This window comes from Schistocerca cancellata, chromosome 5 (genome assembly GCF_023864275.1).
Source record: "Schistocerca cancellata isolate TAMUIC-IGC-003103 chromosome 5, iqSchCanc2.1, whole genome shotgun sequence".
In the NCBI taxonomy this organism is placed as follows: Eukaryota; Metazoa; Arthropoda; class Insecta; order Orthoptera; family Acrididae; genus Schistocerca; species Schistocerca cancellata.
The window spans coordinates 753,916,864-753,937,665 of NC_064630.1; the positions used below are offsets into that span (position 1 = coordinate 753,916,864).

Below are 20,802 nucleotides of genomic sequence, written 5' to 3' on the forward strand. Positions count from 1 at the left end.
AACTTGTACTACTGTAGTAGGCGTGGGCTTCGTGTCTATCTTGGCCACAATAATGCGTTCACTATGCTGTTTGTAGTAGCTTACCAGCATTCCTATTTTCCTATTCATTATTAAACCTACTCCTGCATTACCCCTATTTGACTTTGTGTTTATAACCCTGTAGTTACCCGACCAGAAGTCTTGTTCCTCCTGCCACCGAACTTCACTAATTCCCACTATATCTAAATTTAACCTATCCATTTCCCTTTTTAAATTTTCTAACCTACCTGCCCGATTAAGGGATCTGACATTCCACGCTCCGATCCGTAGGACGCCAGTTTTCTTGACATCCTCTTGAGTAGTCCCCGCCCGGAGATCCGAATGGGGGACTATTTTACCTCCGGAATATTTTACCCAAGAGGACGCCATCATCATTTAATCATACAGTAAAGCTGCATGCCCTCGGGAAAAATTACGGCCGTAGTTTCCCCTTGCTTTCAGCCGTTCGCAGTACCAGCACAGCAATGCCGTTTTGGTTATTGTTACAAGGCCAGATCAGTCAATCATCCAGACTGTTGCCCTTGCAACTACTGAAAAGGCTGCTGCCCCTCTTCAGGAACCACACGTTTGTCTGGCCTCTCAACAGATACCCCTCCGTTGTGGTTGCACCTACGGTACGGCTATCTGTATCGTTGAGGCACGCAAGCCTCCCCACCAACGGCAACGTCCATGGTTCATGGGGGGGGGGGGGGGGGACGAAACGAAATAACTACTTAAAAATTTAAACAACCATAAGGGTAAAATAAATGAACAAACTGACACAAATGATAAAACAAATGTAATTCAGCCTGTCACTGAACCAGCATAATCTAAGATTACTTAAACAATACACACACAACAGCAGAGCATAAATACCACGTCACTGTCAGAAGAAGAATCTGAACTTAGCAGTAAGAATTCCACTGTAGAACCACTTGGTAACGACAACACAGATGTGGCTGAAAATGGTATCGAAATGCTTGCTTGACACTAAGGTCTGTGTGGAGTCCAAAACACAAATTGAAATTTGTAGCACAAATTCTTCACATCACAATGCACATACTGGTTGGGTTGTTTGGGGGAGGAGACCAAACAACGAGGTCATCGGTCTCATCGGATTAGGGAACGATGGGGAAGGAAGTCGGCCGTGCCCTTTCAAAGGAACCATCCCAGAATTTGCCTGGAGCGATTTAGGGAAATCACGGAAAACCTAAATCAGGATGGTAGGACGCGGGATTGAACCGTCGTCCTCCCGAATACGAGTCCAGTGTTCTAACCACTGCGTCACCTCGCTCGGTGCTCTCTGAAACAAGGTTCAGTCGAAATGAGTAAAGTATGAGATCTGCTGATTTGATATGACGTTGTATAACTATGCATAAACTTTATATGTATGTATACTTAGCAGTAATATTTCCAATGTAGAACCCTTTTGTAACGTCAATGCAAATGTGATATTCAAGGGAGAGGAGTCGAAGAAGTAGAGAAATTTGCCGAAGTAGTAACCGAAACTGTTACCAATAGTGTAACCGGGAAGACAGAGACAGCAAAATTACCGTAGGTGTCGTTAAACGTAGTATTACCACTTGTTAAGTTCGCGCTGCGTCAACAGAAACGACAGTTAGAGATCAACATTTCGACTACGTGGATACGACAAAAAAAATTTTCAGAGGATTACTTACAGATTCAATGTAGCGCAGATGAGAAATGTGGTTACCAAGGTAGACACAAATTTGCTGTTTTACAGATGACAGCAGTAGTTATCAAAACTGTATACGAAGTAGTTGCGTTGCAACAGTTAATTTCAGTGTGGTAACATGAGGGTTCTGCAACGAAATGACGATTACCTTATGCCCGAGTTAATGGCGATACTGATTCATTTTCTTTTTGTACGGCGAATTATGCAACTTCTTCCATTCGGAAACACAACTTCTTTACTATTATTCTTTATCATCAATGAGACAAGGAGCAAGGAACTTCGTGATAATATTAAAAGAAACAAGGTTCAGTTGAAATGAGTAAAGTATGAGATCTGCTGTTTTGATATGACGTTGTATAACTATGCATAAACTTTGTATGGACATGACACGGCATTATCGATGTACGACTTTATCCTACTAAAATGTGACCATATTCTGTAATGAGCAAATATAATTAACACAACGTTTTTGAAACAGGGTACATCTACACTACGATATAAGACACAAGCAACAATACAGGGTGTCCACTCAAACCAGACCCAGGAAAAAAAGACCCAGGAAAAAGAACCACAGCAGATACGACAATGAAATGCACCACATTGTAGAGCATCTCAAAGAACTTAATTTATTTATCGTCAATACACCTGTACATATGAACCATTTGTAGCACGACGAAGATAGAGACTATATTTAATTTCTTGCCAATTTCTTTGTGACATTTCCTCTGTTATTGTTGCAATCGCATTAGTGATACGATGTCGCAACGTAGGAATTTCGTCCACTTTGGTCGCCATACACGTGGTCCTTCGTGAATCCACACATGAAGAAATCAAGTGGCGTAACGTCGGTGAAGGTGGTCGCCAGGCAATGGGTCCTTTGCGTCCGAGTTGGCGCAGTGGTTAGCACACTGGACTCGCATTCGGGAGGACGACGGTTCAATCCCGTATCCGGCCATCCTGATTTAGGTTTTCCGTGATTTCCCTAAATCGCTTTAGGCAAATGCCGGGATGGTTCCTTTGAAAGGGCACGGCCGATTTCCTTCCCATCCTTCCCTCACCCAAGCTTGCGCTCCGTCTCTAATGACCTCGTTGTCGACGGGACGTTAAACACTAATCTCGTCCTCTCCTCCTCCTCCTTTGCGTCCGATCCAACGATTGGGGAATTTCCTATCCAGGAACTTGCCAACAGCCGTTGCCAATGCGGCGGAGCCCCACCTTATTGAAAAACGATGTTGGGTTGCAAGTCTTCTATCTGAGGGTACACAAACTTCTCCAACATGTCCAGATACACTGACCCATTCACTGTTTGTTCCGCAAAGACGAACGGTCCAACAGTCCTGTCGTGCATTAGCCCGGAAGTGAACATATATTTACTTTGCATTAGAAGAGAACGTGCTCGTCAGTTGACTAAAGCTGATAATTTTAGGGCTCAAAACATACTGCGGAACAACTTTTCGTAATAAGCAAATATAAATGTGCTTGAGTTGCATACTATTTGCTAATCAATACATCTTCTGAACGACTCGACTACTTTCTTACAGTAAAAGCATAGAGGTAACGATATACAGGGTGTAGCAAAAACAATCATCTGATTTGGCACGTCTATATATCTGAAACTAATAAACATATCCAACGAATTTTGTTTTCTGATGAACAGGAAACACGAAAGTTTTTTTTTCATACCTTTTTACAGATGTTCAATATGCCCCCCTTTGAGATGCACGGCGTATGTCAATGCGGCATTCAAATCGTTCCCACACTCAGCGAGCATGTTTTGAGTTACAACTTCCACAGCTGCTGTCATGCGATGTCTCAGTTCATCATTGTTGTTGGTAACGGCGGCGCATAAACATGGGATTAAGCCCCCACAAGAAAATTACATACAGTCAGGTCCGTGATCTTGGAGACCAGTAATGTAAAGCTGAGTCATTTGGTCCAGTGCGAACGTTCAGTAATCAAAAATGGTTCAAATGGCTCTGAGCACTATGGGACTCAACTACTGAGGTCATTAGTCCCCTAGAACTTAGAACTAGTTAAACCTAACTAACCTAAGGACATCACACACATCCATGCCCGAGGCAGGATTCGAACCTGCGACCGTAGCGGTCTCGCGGCTCCAGACTGCAGCGCCTAGAACCGCACGGCCACTTCGGCTGGCGTCCAGTAATCCTTCGATTTAAAAATTCGCGCACTTCCAGATGCCAGTATGGCGGTGCCCCATCCTGTTGGTAAATGAAATCGTTAGAATCAGTCTCAAACTGTGGGAAGTTCTCAAGCATATGGAGATCTGCACTTCCTGTAACAATGTTCTCGGCAAAGAAAAATGGACCATGCACTTTTTCCCATAAAACTGCACAAAACACATTAAATTTTGGAGAGTGCCTATCGAGTTGTGCAATGTGCTTGTTCCGTACACTACATTCTCACATCAAGACGGTTCACCTCCCCATTTGCATGGAATGTTGACTCGTCACTAAACAGTGAGTATAGAAGAAAACTGTCATCCTCCATCTTGCCAATGACGAAATCCACCCACATTGTTGTTAATCACCTTCACGAACAGCTGGCGGAAGAGTTTAATGTGTAAACTTCGACGCAACACACACCAGACGGACATCGGGAGCATGTTGAGCTGTCGAGCTGCACGGCGAACGGACGTTTGCGGACTCCTTGTGAAACTATGGCGGATGTATTCTGCGTCTGCTTCAGACACTCGGGGACGGCCCGGCGATTTGCCTTTACACAACCTGTTTCTCTGTTCATGTCATCGACTACTGCTCTGTGCTGTAGGAGGATCCACACCACACCTGATACGAAAGTCACACTGAAATGTTATTACTGGACCGCACTGCGCAAAACGTAGAAAACAAAATGCACTGTTGTTCCGACACCATTTGGAACTGAAGTGGGCGCACACTGCTGCTACCTGGCGGGAATCATGTAAAAGTCTAAGAGTCTGTTCTTCCCAACAGCACCTTGTTCACGCACGTATCTAAAACAACATAAGACTTACGGTTTTTTTTAATGGATGATTCTTTCTCATACACCATGTATAAATGAATAACTACGAAGGCGGAAAAATAAAATTTTACAAGAAGGCTCAGGAAACCGCACTACTGCACAGTACATTTACAGATTTGTCGCAGCTAAAGAAGTGGGTTGCAAACACGGTAAGTGGATATGACGTAACAACAAAACAATGCAGTAAGAGTAATTTACAAGCGTGCTACATCCGTCTCATGGTCAGAATAATGTGAAGGCTGTATTACGTATGAAAAATGGAATGCTCCTACAGTGACATTATTAGACAACAAGCGTTTCACGAGTGCAAGTAATGTTGAAATTTATAGGCAAGGGATGCTCCTGAAAAAGATGTTTATGGTATTTAGGAGAATTGTTAGGCAGCAGGGGAGAAAGAGGTTGCTAGTGCGTAGATTTTTCAGGTGACTTGTAGATCGGCCTATTAATTATCGTAGATAGAGATTTTGGGTTATAAAGTGCTGTAGTTTGGGCAATACGAGGCGCAGCATAAGCGGAACGAAGGCCACATGAGACGAAACAGTACGAAAAAATTCCAAGAGTGTTATCACAATGACATGTTGATATTAAGAGATGTCATGTACTTAGCGTGAAATACACTCCTGGAAATGGAAAAAAGAACACATTGACACCGGTGTGTCAGACCCACTATACTTGCTCCGGACACTGCGAGAGGGCTGTACAAGCAATGATCACACGCACGGCACAGCGGACACACCAGGAACCGCGGTGTTGGCCGTCGAATGGCGCTAGCTGCGCAGCATTTGTGCACCGCCGCCGTCAGTGTCAGCCAGTTTGCCGTGGCATACGGAGCTCCATCGCAGTCTTTAACACTGGTAGCATGCCGCGACAGCGTGGACGTGAACCGTATGTGCAGTTGACGGACTTTGAGCGAGGGCGTATAGTGGGCATGCGGGAGGCCGGGTGGACGTACCGCCGAATTGCTCAACACGTGGGGCGTGAGGTCTCCACAGTACATCGATGTTGTCGCCAGTGGTCGGCGGAAGGTGCACGTGCCCGTCGACCTGGGACCGGACCGCAGCGACGCACGGATGCACGCCAAGACCGTAGGATCCTACGCAGTGCCGTAGGGGACCGCACCGCCACTTCCCAGCAAATTAGGGACACTGTTGCTCCTGGGGTATCGGCGAGGACCATTCGCAACCGTCTCCATGAAGCTGGGCTACGGACCCGCACACAGTTAGGCCGTCTTCCGCTCACGCCCCAACATCGTGCAGCCCGCCTCCAGTGGTGTCGCGACAGGCGTGAATGGAGGGACGAATGGAGACGTGTCGTCTTCAGCGATGAGAGTCGCTTCTGCCTTGGTGCCAATGATGGTCGTATGCGTGTTTGGCGCCGTGCAGGTGAGCGCCACAATCAGGACTGCATACGACCGAGGCACACAGGGCCAACACCCGGCATCATGGTGTGGGGAGCGATCTCCTACACTGGCCGTACACCACTGGTGATTGTCGAGGGGACACTGAATAGTGCACGGTACATCCAAACCGTCATCGAACCCATCGTTCTACCATTCCTAGACCGGCAAGGGAACTTGCTGTTCCAACAGGACAATGCACGTCCGCATGTATCCCGTGCCACCCAACGTGCTCTAGAAGGTGTAAGTCAACTACCCTGGTCAGCAAGATCTCCGGATCTGTCCCCCATTGAGCATGTTTGGGACTGGATGAAGCGTCGTCTCACGCGGTCTGCACGTCCAGCACGAACGCTGGTCCAACTGAGGCGCCAGGTGGAAATGGCATGGCAAGCCGTTCCACAGGACTACATCCAGCATCTCTACGATCGTCCCATGGGAGAATAGCAGCCTGCATTGCTGCGAAAGGTGGATATACACTGTACTAGTGCCGACATTGTGCATGCTCTGTTGCCTGTGTCTATGTGCCTGTGGTTCTGTCAGTGTGATCATGTGATGTATCTGACCCCAGGAATGTGTCAATAAAGTTTCCCCTTCCTGGGACAATGAATTCACGGTGTTCTTATTTCAATTTCCAGGAGTGTATTTTACATCACGCCAGAAAGGTGATGGAATATTAAGTAGCCTCATGATATGCAACGCGCTTTACATACGAACAATTTTTTTTTTTTTATCAAACGGAAAGAAGAGAGCAAAGAGATGTTGCCTGCTCTGAAATAGTGATCTGTGGCTACAAGCGATGACTAAAAATGTGTCCAACACTGAGACTCGGACCCGGGACCTCCTGCTTACGAGGCTTTTGCGTTAACCGCTGCACCACCTGGGCGCAGTGCTTATCTCAACTGCGCTATCAGGGCATGCTGCCCAGCCGACTAACATTCCCATTTGGCGCCACCTATCCGGACACATGTTTTGATAGTATACATAGGTTTACTGCTCAGTACTATTTTTTCGTATTTTCGCCTAAATGTGTGTGTTCTCAATGGGGAGAAGAGGAACGAGGGAGAAAATTCACTCGTATCGTAACTTGGAGAAATCCGACGTCACGGCATGCAGCGTCACGCTTCCGTTGGCTGACTCAGGTCTAAACGAAAAAAATGTTCAAATGTGTCTGAAATCTTATGTGACTTAACGGCTAAGGTCATCAGTCCCTAAGCTTACACACTACTTAACCTAAATTATCCTAAGGGCAAACACACACATCCATGCCCGAGGGAACCTCCGCCGGGATCAGCCGCACAGTCTATGACTGCAGCGCCCTAAACCGCTCGGCTAATCCCGTGCGCCTCAGGTCAAATCGACGAGGCGTGAAAGGGCGGCACTGTGCCCGTAAGATGATTATTTTGCGTAGCTATGCTTGTGTTACTCGTTATGTTTTCATTGACTGAATGTATTTCTGTAGAAGACTGGTTAAGAGAATAGTTACAGAATTTTTGTAATGCATATGACCCGGTTGACAAAGCACTGTAGACTTGATAGTTTTTATTTGAAAAATAGTAATTCATTAATGTACTAGTGTGTAAATAATGACTCATTACAACTACAGTATTCAAAACTTGGTGATGTTTAATAATGCACATTTCTTAAAAAAATGTTAAAATTCAGAGGTAGCCATAATAAGATATTCGCTGATTGTGTCACTTCTATATCGAGCATGGTTAAACAAAAAAAGAAATAAAATAGTTACTTTGAAGAAATTTTACTTTTTACTTTAAATCATTTAAGATTCATTACTTAACAATAATTAGTAATTTTTCGACTTATTTATGTTATTTAAGTATTTGATTAATATTTTCAGCAATGTTGTTTTTCCTTTTTAGACATAACTATTTCATTACTGTTTTCTTTGTATTGCTCATTTTATTGTAGTATGTTGTGGATTCATTTTGGGAATCAGGAACAGTTTTACTACCACAACACCGTTAATGAGAGATACTTGTATTCGACCTCCGATTCATATTTCTTTGATCACACCTCATTTTCAAAATTGTTTGTTGTCTACTATAAAATTCCAATTTTCTAAATCTGGCAATCTATGGGATGTTTAACGTTATTGGCTCTCGGAAACATAGCGTTCACTCCCATACTTCACTCAGTAATTAGAAAGACAACCTTCTTTTATTAATATTCTTTTATACCTGAATTCTGATTTGATTGACAATCATCTTGGCTACACTCAATACTGAGAGGGTCATACATAATATTCAGTTCATTTTATTATATTTTTAAAAATATAACGATGATGCGATGCAATTCAGACAAAGCACTTCGTGCATATTCCGCACGTCATCACTTGGAAGCCTACGTGTTTCGATCTGTGTTTGTTGGGGTCGACCTTGGGTTGTAAACAAGTGAGCGCGCACTTACAGGATTGGCTACTCGTTTCAGTGTGGGCAATGTCGTGCACATAAGATCCTTTGCTCATCATGTATGTAAAGATTTATGTACTATGACTCTGTATACAACGCAGAGCGAATTGTGTGAACAGCAGCATCTTTCGCGAACCATGAATAGCAACATTTTTAACTTTCACCAATATAATGTGTGACTCAGTAGTCTAACATTTACTGTATCAGTTGTAAGCGGTTTACAGTTATGCCTGCTAATTTATTCCGATTTTAGCAATACTGCTGGCATCTCTAAACACAAACTGAACTTCTTATTCGGTAGTTTGAGGGCCACAGCAAATTCGCTATTAACTTTCACCAAGCTCTGCATTCAACGCACAGGTGCGTATAATCGATAGGAATATCGAGGAGGGAATGTGCGTGACGGCTACTACAGGGAGCTACCTGTGAGGAACATTAGTACTTGTTGCCGTCAGGCGAAGTTAGATATTTTGTTCCCAGACAATTAGTGCCCAATAGAATGGGGACCCCAGTCAGTAATATTTCGTCGTACAAAGAAGGGCCGTTCTGACAATTTCACATGGTTTTATGAACGCTTTGTGCGTTGTACTCAAGCATCAAACCGTTACTTTATGGATTGATAGGAGTATTTCGTCAGGCCTCACGAGGCTTCAAAATAAGTGACGTTGAATTTCAATCTTGTTTTGCTGTAGAGTTAAAAGAACAGCTGAATGAAAATATGTTGTTTGCAGGATTGTACACTGGTCGGACAGACGGTCACACTAGCTCGGAAACATTCTCCGATGAATTAAAGTGAATTATTACGGTATCTGATTAAGTGCAAGCCGGAAAGCAGCCTGTTAGAAAAATTTGATATTTCCATTGAGCGATGTATTAATAAATTTACTATTGCAACTGCATGAGATCAAAGAGAAAGTTTTATCTCTGTATATAAAAGACAATGTCCTAGCAGCGCGGAGTGGCCGCGCGGTTTGAGGCGCAATGTGACGGATTGCGCGGCTCCACCTGTCGGAGGTTCGAGTCCTCCCGCGAGCATGGGTGTGTATGTGTTGTTCTTAGCATAAGTTAGTTTAAGTAGTGTAGAAGATGGGACCGATGACCTCAACAGTTTGGTCCTTTAGCAATTCACACACATTTGAACATTTGACAATGTCCTGACTGACTGACTGACTGACTGACTCACCACTTACTCATCACCATCCAACCCAAATTAGTGAGGATAGAAACATGAAATTTGCAGAGGATGTTGATGTTATATAGTAGAAGTAATTAAGAACGGATTTTTCGAAATTCCACCCCTAAGGGGGTGGAATATGGGATGAGATGCTTTTTCAAAGTATGTTGCTATTAAGGCAATTTTGAAGCCACACCAACAAAAACTGCTATTTGGTTTCTTGACCGGAAACAAAGAAATTCGTGTTCCAGCATTTTTGGAAGTTTAACCCCTATGGGGATGAAATTGTGGCTGAATTATTAATTTAAAATGTATTTATTTAAATCATTATTAAACAACTGTTAAAGCATTTTTAAAGCTACATCTACGGAAATTGGTAACTGGCTTGTCTGTTACAAATAACAAAATACGTGTTTCATTATTTTTTGAAATTCAATCCCTAACGGCGTGAAATTGAAGATGAAAGAGGGTGACATAGGACCCAGTGGATTCACTGACTCAGCGCAGCGCCCAATCCACTAGCAATACAAACCTGAACTTTGGAGATGGTGCTGATCTTATACTGTGGGCGTCGTTTAGAAAGGAATTATTCCACATTTCGTCCCTAGGGGATTGGAGTAATGGATGAAAGGTTTTGGAAAATGTATCGCTGTCAAGGAAATTTCAAAGCGAGAATTACGAAAACTGGAACTTGGCTTCCCGGACCGAGATTTAAAATAGATGCTCCAGTATTTTGAGAGTTGAACCACTAATAGTGTAAATTATTGCGCAGAAGTTTATTTTGAAAATAAATTATTATTAAAGTACTATTAAAGTATTTTTAAAGCTACATCTATGAAAACTGATATTTGAATTCTTGATAAGAAATAAAAAAAGTGTTTCAGTGTTTTTGAAAATTGAACACCTATGGGGGTAAAATAGGGGGTGAAGTTTATAAGGAAATATTTCATTACAAAAGCATTTTTGAAATTAAATCTCCTAAAAATTTTGTTTGGCTTCTTGGTTAGAAACAAAAAATGTGTTTCAGTTTTCTTTTTTAATTCAACGTCTAAGGGGTGAAATTTTCTAAGAAAAAATTTCATTATATTTAAACATATTTAAAACTAAATCTATTGAAATTGGTATTTAACTTCTAAAGACATTACAGGATGGAAGTTTCCCTGGGATTATCACAAAAATTCAAAATGAAGGGTTAACGAAGCCAGCAAGTAGCGTTTAGGTCAGAAGTACATTCCGAAGAGACCAAGCGTCTATGGCCTCACTTAGTATTAAAGGTTTTGTTTTTGAGATTTAAGAACAACATAAAAATTCGTTAAAAACTGTGCATGAGCACTCTACACGAGCAAAGCAGCGGGCACGAAGCTACACTGAAGCGCCAAAGAAGTTAGTATAGACATGCATATTCAAATACAGAGAAGTGTTAACAAGCAGAATACGACGCTGCGGTCGGCGACGCCTTTATAAGACACCAAGTGTCTGGCGCAGTTGTTAGATCGGTTTCTGCTGCTGCTACGACGGCAGGTTATCAAGTTGTAAATGAGTTTGAATGTGGTGTTATAGTCGGCGCACGAGTAATGGGACACAGCATCTCCGAGATGGCGATGAAGTGGGGATTTTCGCGTGCGACGATTTCACGAGTGTACCGTGATATCAGGAATCCGGTTCGAATGGCTCTAAGCATTATGGGACTTAACATCTGAGGCCATCAGTCCCCTAGAACTTAGAACTACTTAAACCTAACTTACCTAAGGACATCACACACATCCATACCCGAGGCAGGATTCGAACCTGCGACCGTAGCAGTCTCGCAATTCTGGACTGAAGCGCCTAGAACCGCTCGGCCACCGCAGCCGGCCAGGAATTCGGTAAAACATCAAATCTCCGACATCGCTGCGGTCGGAAAAAAGCTCTGCATGAACGGGACCAACGACGATTGAAGAGAACCGTTCAAAGTGACGGAAGTGGAACCCTTCCGCAAACTGCTACAGATTTCAATGCTTGGCCATCGATGGGCTACCGGAGCCGAAGGCCGACTCATGTACCCTTGATGACTACACGACACAAAGCTTCACGCCCTGCCTGGGCCCGTCAACATCGACATTGGACTGTTCATGACTGGAAATATGTTGCCTGGTCGAACAAATCTCTTTTCAAATTGTATCAAGCGGATAGACGTGAATGGAGATAACCTCATGAATCCATGGACCCTGCATTTCAGCATCGGACTGTTCAAGCTGGTGCAGGCTCCGTAATGGTGTGGGGCGTCTGCAGTTTGAGTGATATGGGACCCCTGATACATCTAGATACGTCTCTGACACGTGACAACACGTACGTAAGCATCCTATCTGATCACCTGCATCCATCCATGTCCATTGTGCATTCCAGAGGACTTGGGCGATTCCAACATGACAATGCGACACCCTCACGCCCGGAATAGTGGCTCAATGAACACTCTTCTGAGTTTAAACAGTTCTGGCTGGTTCAAATGGATCTGAGCACTATGCGACTTAAGTTCTGAGGTCATCAGTCGCCTAGAACTTAAAACCAATTAAACCTAAGAACTAATTAAACCTAACTAACCTAAGGACATCACACACATCCATGCCCGAGGCAGGATTCGAATCTGCGACCGTAGCGGTCGCTCGGTTCCAGACTGTAGCGCCTAGAACCGCACGGCGACTCCGACCGGCTAAACAGTTATGCTGGCCACCAAACTCCCCAGACATGACCATTATTGAGCGTGTCTGGGATGCCTTGCAAAGTGCTGTTCAGAAGAGATCTCCACCCCCTCGTACACTTACGGATCTGTGGCGAGTCCTTCAGGATACATGGTGTCAATTCCCTCCACCACTACTTCACACGTTAGTGGAGTCCATGTCACGTCGAGTTGTGACACTTCTGCTTGCTCGCGGGGGCCCTATACGATATTAGGCAGCTGTACCAGTTTTTCTGGCTCTTCAGTGTAGTTGTTTAAAATTGGTACAGGTGGAGATATTATCGTCATGTCATGCATGCAACAAAATAGTCGTTTCCAGAAGTAGTGACATTTGCCAAAGAAATTGTTTCGATGCCTTGACCCATTCTGAAAATATTTTAGATTCATGGTTTACCTGTAACATCCGGTACGTGAAGGATAAAAAGATGCGTTTTAAAACATAAATTACTGACTAAGGATAAACATTTATCATTTATATTACCACTCACCTATATTACTACTCATTCTGTGGGTCTCCCATCTGTCAACAAGGTCATTAAAACACTAGACCGAATGCAATAAACGTAAATCTCTGTTTTAACATTAATCTATTATATCGTAAATTTGTGCTTACCTGTCGTAGTAGTAGTCCCTGAAACAGAAAAAAATGTTCAAATAAGAACAAGTCAGATATAACACTATACGCAAATGAACAACATTTTAGTAACTAGCAAGCTGTTACATAGCTAAAAAATTTTATTAAATTGTCCTCACAATGAATTATTACTCTGTGAAGGAGAGCCTATCGAGAGGACAATGAAGAGCCGAAGGAGGGGAAAATGTAAGTGCTCCCTTCATGGCATATAATTATCATGCGGCAAATTTTCATTTTTCGTATTTAACGGCGATCTACAGTTTAGCACTGCAAGCCACTCAGGAAAGTACTAGAAACATATCTGTATTAGTCGCCAGGAAATCCGCCCTCCTGTTCTATACGTAAAACACATAACACTACTCTGCCCACTGGTACCAAAAATACTTCACTATATAGTATCTTTCCAATAACATGTGTGATTGAAGAATAAAACTAAAATCGTCGCACACAGTGAATATTTGTCAGAAACAGCCATAATACCACTACCGCCCTAATGAAAATTTGAGACTGTCAAGTAAAGTTGTTCTGTCTGCGATAGAGTTCATCATTTAACCATTTCTGTAACTATTACTCGCTTTTTTTAAAATTTATTTCATTTGTATTTATTTAGTAATACAAACTTACACTAAACATTTCTCTTTGTTATTTAGTTTACGATAGTGATTCTTTTTTTGTTTGCCAACTACTTTATTAGCACACGCTTGTTCAGCTAACTGACTGGTGGACGGAGTTTGCAAAATTGAGCTGGCGGTCAAATTTAGAAATAACATCATTATTTCCTGTGAGTAACTCGAAATTTTCATGATACTGTTCGTTATCTTTGTTGTGCGTGATTTTTACTGCATGGTAAAGACTGTTCAAAATTCACGTAAGAAGGAGGTGTATTAAGCTCCTTGTAGAAGTAACTTGTCAAACAGTTGGCTTATTTTTCTAATTCCATTAAGCTCGCGCGATTACGGTCACTTGCACAGCCGACTAGGGCGGTAAACGGCACAGGCTGTAAGCGCTTCGCTGCCTGCCAAACATACTACTGCTAGTGTTTCCCATCTGCTAACGCTAGCTATGGCATTTTCAAAGCCCTCGAACATCTTAGAGGTTATCGTTTCGCAATCAAAACATAAATAAGAACATCCGTATCCTGTCTCTCCACAGTTCACTGTTTGGTAGTCTTTAACATCTATCACGGGATATCATGCAACCATCGTCTTCTTCCAATAATAAAAATAATTAATAGTCACATAGTACGATAAATTTATGTACATTTTAGACAGTTAGGTGTATAAGAGGTCGAGACAAAACAGGAAGACTAGCGTCCAAAATGGACCGACTTTTATGAAAAAAATAGCACAACACATCTCTTGTCTCAGATCACATTCGTTTTATACGAAGCGTATTAATGAGCCGTGTACGGCGTCACAGAAGGCAGAATGTAATTTTTTACAGATATTAATAAGAAACCTAATATTGCAACCCATTAACAACTTAGTTAATATCAATTTATGACAATGTATGACAATCAGTCATCCACTGTTTTCGAACGTCTAATTAACTATCGCAGAAAATACTTACACTATAGACACTGACAAATAGTGCTGTAGATGACAAAACTTCCCTCGCTGAAGCATAGTAACAATAAAAAAATATCCAAAAATTGAAAATATTCTGCATGTAACAGATACTTATTACAACTTCGTCAACAAATAACCTATGAAACTCATTCACTTTTTCTGTGAGGTATTTCATTCATACCGACAGAAAAACGATACCCAACATACACACATCCAAAAAAGTTTTGCAACACCTCGGTTCCGAGTGTTCCGGAACCAGTACAGAAAATTGGAATAGAAATCGACATAAACATCATTTCCTCCCTTTTTATTGCTCATGAAAACCACACACTTCCTGTTGTACCACTATACAGCGAGACCTTCAGAGGTGGTGGTCCAGAATGTTGGACACACCGGTGTCTCTAATGCCCAGTAGTATGTCCTCTTGCATCGTCGTGGCACTGTTGGTTCAAATTTTTCCACTCCCCACCGACGATTCGGCGTAGATCCCTCAGAGTGATTAGTGGGTCTCGTCGTCCATAAAAAGCCCTTTTAAATCTATCCGAAGCATGTTCGATATGGTTCATGTCTGGAGAACATTCTGGCCACTCTAGTCGAGCGATGTCGTTATCCTGAAGCAAGTCATTCACAAGATGTGAACGATGGGAGCGCGAATTGTCGTCCATGAATACGAATGCCTCGCCAATAAGCTCCGATATGGTTGCACTATCGGTCGGCGCCTTCCATGACCACTAGCGGCGTACGTAGATCCCACATAATGCCACCCCAAAATAGCAGAGAACCTCCACCTTGCTGCACTCGCTCGACAGTGTTAAAAGGCGTTCAGCCTGACCGGGTTACCTCAAAACACGTCTTCGACGATTGTCTGGTTGAAGGCGTATGCAACACTCATCGGTGAAGTGAACGTCAAGCCAATCCTGAGCTGTCCATTCGGCATGTTGTTGGATCCATCTGTAATGCGTGCATGGTGTCGTGGATGCAAAGATGGACCTCGCCATGGACGTCGGGAGTGAAGTTGCGCATCATGCAGCCTATTGCGCACGCTTTGAGTCTTAACCCGACGTCCTGTGGCTGCACGAAAAGCATTATTCAACATCGTGATGTTGCTGTCAGGGTTCCTCCGAGCCATAGTCCGTAGGTAGCGGGCATTCACTGCAGTACTAACCCTTGGGCGGCCTGAAGTCATCGACAGTTCCTGTCTCTTGTATCTCCTCCATGTCCGAACAACATAGCTTTGGTTCACTCCGAGACGCCTGAACACTTCCCTCGTTGACTCGTTGACAGCCCTTCCTGGCACAAAGTAAAAATGAGGACCCGAACGAACCGCAGTACTGACCGTCTGTGCATGGCTGAACTACAGACAACACGAGCCGTCTACCTCCTTCCTGGTGGAATGAGTGGAACTGATCGGCTGTCGGACCCCCTCCGTCTAACAGGCGCTGCTCATGCATGGTTGTTTACATCTTTGGGCGCCAAAGGGACTGTGTCTGTGATACAATATCATAGTCAACGTCTATCATCAGGAGTTCTGGGGACCGGGGCGATGCAAAACTTTTTTTTTATGTGTGTATATAAGAACACTAAACGCACAGCTCTAATGACCCTGTGCTGCTGATGTCGTACGTTGCCACACTAAAGCGGATTATACACATAGTACGGAACTAGCATTCACTAATAGTTCCATATACTGGGAAAATAAAATAAAAACAACACTAAAGAATGTTTCTTATTCCACATGGGACATCAAATTACAACCAACATAAGTAGTGAATCAGAGGACAAATAGCCCACTGTTATTATCGGCAGGGACAAAGGTAAATGTCCTCCTTTCTGAGGCAGATGTGTGACTTCAACATCATGAATGGCTGGCTATCACATGGACTCCTCACCAGTATTCTGTCTCACATCCCACCTCTATTAATGTCCTATACATACATAATTGACATGTGCATCAATCTTCTGCACAATTTTTGCTGTTTGCTGCAGGGTATTGTGCTCAATGGCATTTTAGCAAACATTCCAATATATGAGTGCCTTCTTCCATTGCTATATGTAGTTGTGGGGCTATTTGTTACAAGTGACACTAAATGTTTAATAATCGCTTCAGAGTGTTCTTTAAACAAATTATACTGATATCACTACAGAGTGTTCTTGAAACAAATTATACTGATATGTCATGTTTCAACAATGACTAATCAAATTTCAGATCTTATTCGAGAAAATTTCGTACACTCTTAACGATGTGTTATCTGCATAAACGTAATAATCGTCAGGCGCATTTTCTCAAGTGTTCTGGCATATATTTACATTTTAGTTTTTCATTCAGTAGCTGAAGCCAATACAAAGTAATACTGCTCATCACCTCTTTAATACTATGCCGATTTTCGGTGAAAACTGCCGGTTTGTTTCCTATTACAACCAAAAAGATTTTAAAGGGGAATTTTATGCAATCTTTCAATAGTGTGTCACAAATTTGTCAAGTTCGGTAGTTGTATAATAGCTATGTATTAACAGGTATCTGCTTAAGTCTACCTCAAAGTCTTATAACAGATCTGACCCTCTAGTATGCAACCAAAGTTATATTAAACCAATCTGACACAGGTTCCCACCATTTCATACTCCATGAAGTATCTCCATAATGAAGTTGTTGTCTATATCGCAAATCAGATACGCAGTACCTCCTAATCACTATCGAGTTTCTTGTGTAATTGCCTCTTCTGGTTATTTTGCGAGTCACGTTTGGTTCTGCTCGGAATGATCACCCTCGGATTACAACAGAAAAACCTTTCCGTGATACATAATGCGTCTCTTGTAGCGTATACAACGGAAGTCGCACAGACTTAATAATTGCATTAGTGTCAATCTTCGTCGGCCTTTGTGTTTCTTCTGTTAATCTGACATGGTAAGTGTTCCGGACTGGCGAGGAATACTTAAAAATCGGGCGAACAGGTGTTTTGTAAACCGTGTCTTTCACTGATGGATTATTTTTCCTTAAGATATCTCACAGTCAGGCACACGCTTTTACCTCCTGCATCCATTCTACTGTAAGTCGCTCCAAGGTACCTCCTATGGTAGTTTTCAAGCAATTATGTGACAAGACAGTACACTATTTTTTCAACTATGTTTCATTTATTTAAATCTGGTATCAGTACCAGTCATCAGTCTCTAATCGGTATGCTATTTTCTTGTTACAGACAAAACCTTTGCACATAACAACCAACATGCATCAGTTTTGTATGCAAACTACTACCTTACATCAGTAATACACTTATGGAGGGAGGACATTTTGTGGCATGTATGTATTAAAGCGATACGTACATTGCATCCCTGCGTGTTAAAGCAGTGCATACTGCAAAAAACTCTATCTAGTAGTGATGTTTTTTAGGTAATTGTAATCCTACACAGCATGCAATTACTGACAGTTGTACTAATAGCTCCTTACAGAAGCACATCCCTACTAATCTACACTTCCAATCCAAAAGGTTCATTACGATAGGTGACACGGTATGAATGCCGCATAAAGCTTTCCACCCCAGATGATGGTAATGTAGATTGCACCGAAAAATCATGTGCCACCATACGGCAGGTTACCCATAGGTATTTTATAGTACGTACTGTTTCCAGCATTAGTGTAATAGAACACTATCAGATTTCTTGTATGTGTGCACAATATGTTACCAGCCAGTCTCTGTACCCATCACAGAGTAGTGTTTTGTAAACTACTTCTTTCATGAATGAATTACATTTCATGCAGATTTCTCTCAGCAAGACATCTCCTGCTGTTGTTTTATATACACATGACACATTAGGACCATTACTCCTGGGTATTTTATGGTTTTACTGTCTCCTGCAGTAACGTAATACGACACCACACCATGGTATAACAGTTTTTGTGGCAAAATAATAGTTTGTGATGCATTTTTAAAACCTATGGTATAACAAGATGTACAACATCCACCACATTTTCTCCTACACACTCAGGCTGTAAAGTCCTCCCAATACTGTTATTTAAACAACTGGTGTGATAAACTAAATTCATTAAGACTGTAGATATAAGGGTACTTTTCTTAAAGGGGAAGATGGATTAATAGTTCTCTAGAGTAATGATCATATAGGCCTTGTGCTGCACCTCTAGTTAAGAATTAATTATTACAGCTGACCTACTCTTTATCCAGTTTTAGCCTATATTTATCCGTTATGGTAGATGTTTTGTTTCTCCCCTCCAATCCCAGTTTTCTTTTGCATACACAGAACCTCCAATCCCAGTTTTCTTTTGCATACACAGAACAAATAAACTACACTTAAAGAAGTATTTTTCTTAATAAGGAGAGTTTCAGTGAATCTGACACGATGTCTTCTTTTCCTAAGACCTTATGAATACCCTTGTTTCTGGGAATCAATTATAATTCATTTATATCTATATTGGTGGTATTATGGAGAATAATGTCCTAAAGCAATACATGCTGCTAACCCCTCGTCTTTTTGGGATGATTTTGATGACACTGGTTCAGAAGCAGAGATCTGTTATATGTTTCTCTTCTGATTAACAACCTGCATCTGGTTTGTATGCACCCCACCACTCTACACCCACTTACAGAGAACATTTAGTGGTGTATGTTTACTGAAGTATCAGCCTTGGCACCTTAGCAGCATGAGAAGGCACACTTTGCATGTTTATGTACAGTAGTTACATTTATTATAGTCCAAGTTCCCGATCCAAGTCCATGTAGTAATTATGTATCCTCTGAAATTGGTTACAGTCTTTCAAAGCTGCTATCTTCTATTAGATGTCCAGATCCTCTACAACCATGCACAGTACAATGATACATGCTGCAAAATCTCAATCTACTTGCAGTGATTTTGATAATTTTGATTCAACACAGAAAACACTGATTGCCTGCAGGAAATACTGATTGCCTACCTGAAGTCTTCTGATGACTCCTTAAACATACATACCTTAACCTAACCCATACTTGCAGTCCTTATTGTGAAGTCGTGTCCCTCCTATATTGCTGTGTAATTTTATATGACAGTAAAAGCTTATGTAGTTTTTCGAGCCATACACTACACAATTTGATGTATAAACTCATTACTATTAAAGTATACGTACACACAGAGTGTCACCACACTTGTATGTGTAATGTATTAAGGCTTCACAGCTTCTTTTACAAATTCCAACTAATTCCTACATTCACTGCTTTTTCTAAGTATCTGCATGGCCCTCTAACCTAACTTTGGTGTAGACAATGGATTTTAATTGCTATGTTAAAGGTATTAACGGAATCAGATATTTTTCCATGAAATACACCTCAATTCAGCACTGAGCTGCTACTAGCTTCATGGAGCATACATGATGGTTCTGGGGTGCCATTTGTAACTTCACGAATGACATGCTAACAGATATTATATGTCAGTTTTTTCAATGAAGTCTATAGAGAGTAGCCTTCACATCGAGATTTGACCCATCTTAGTATCAGGTGGTATAAACTGTGTGTATCATAGTGTGCATACTGACACCTACTTCTTCAATATTTTCAATACGTGAGCGAAATGCATTTTTTCTACTGTTATAGAATGAATAAGTTACAACAATATTGCTAAGAATATGTTTTATACTCAACATAGGGGCTCGTTAGAGCCATCTGAGTTAGTAGTCTGTGTAGGACCACAATCATCGAAAATGTTGCATATAGGTGTGAGTATTGTAGTATGTGCAAGGACATAGATGATGCAGATGACTGAAAGATAATAGCAGTGCTGGAAGGCTGTGAGGGATTGTACAGGATGGATAATTGCTATAGGGACATTTATTCAGGTAAATGAAACTATTGCACATAAATAGGCGCAGAGACTCACTACTGTTCTATTACACTATTGATCATAAATCACTGGCAGAGGTAAAATATCATCTGGACAAAGTGTAACCGCCATATAAGACAAATAGTAAGAAGAGTGGTTAGTCAGTCAGTTTCATGTTCAATGAGCAATTTTCATGAAAATCGTAACAGTGTAAATGAGTCATTTTACATTCATACTGCAAACTGATATGTAAATATGGCTACACACTGAACAAGTCTTTTATTACTAAATATACAGATACGAGTTAGTAATCCATCCCCCCACGTTTTACACATTATAATAATTGAGATTATT

At 41.8% G+C, this 20,802-nt stretch overlaps 1 protein-coding gene across 1 annotated transcript in view; it reads right to left on the reverse strand.

The window, feature by feature from the left end:
- The window catches only part of LOC126187667 (heterogeneous nuclear ribonucleoprotein C-like), a 458,272-nt gene that overhangs the window by 165,282 nt on the left and 272,188 nt on the right, over positions 1–20,802 (reverse strand). Inside the window, exon 5 of the mRNA XM_049928896.1 lies at positions 13,061–13,078. Within this exon, the coding sequence (XP_049784853.1) occupies positions 13,061–13,078 (18 nt within the window). The remainder of the gene's footprint in view (positions 1–13,060; positions 13,079–20,802) is intronic.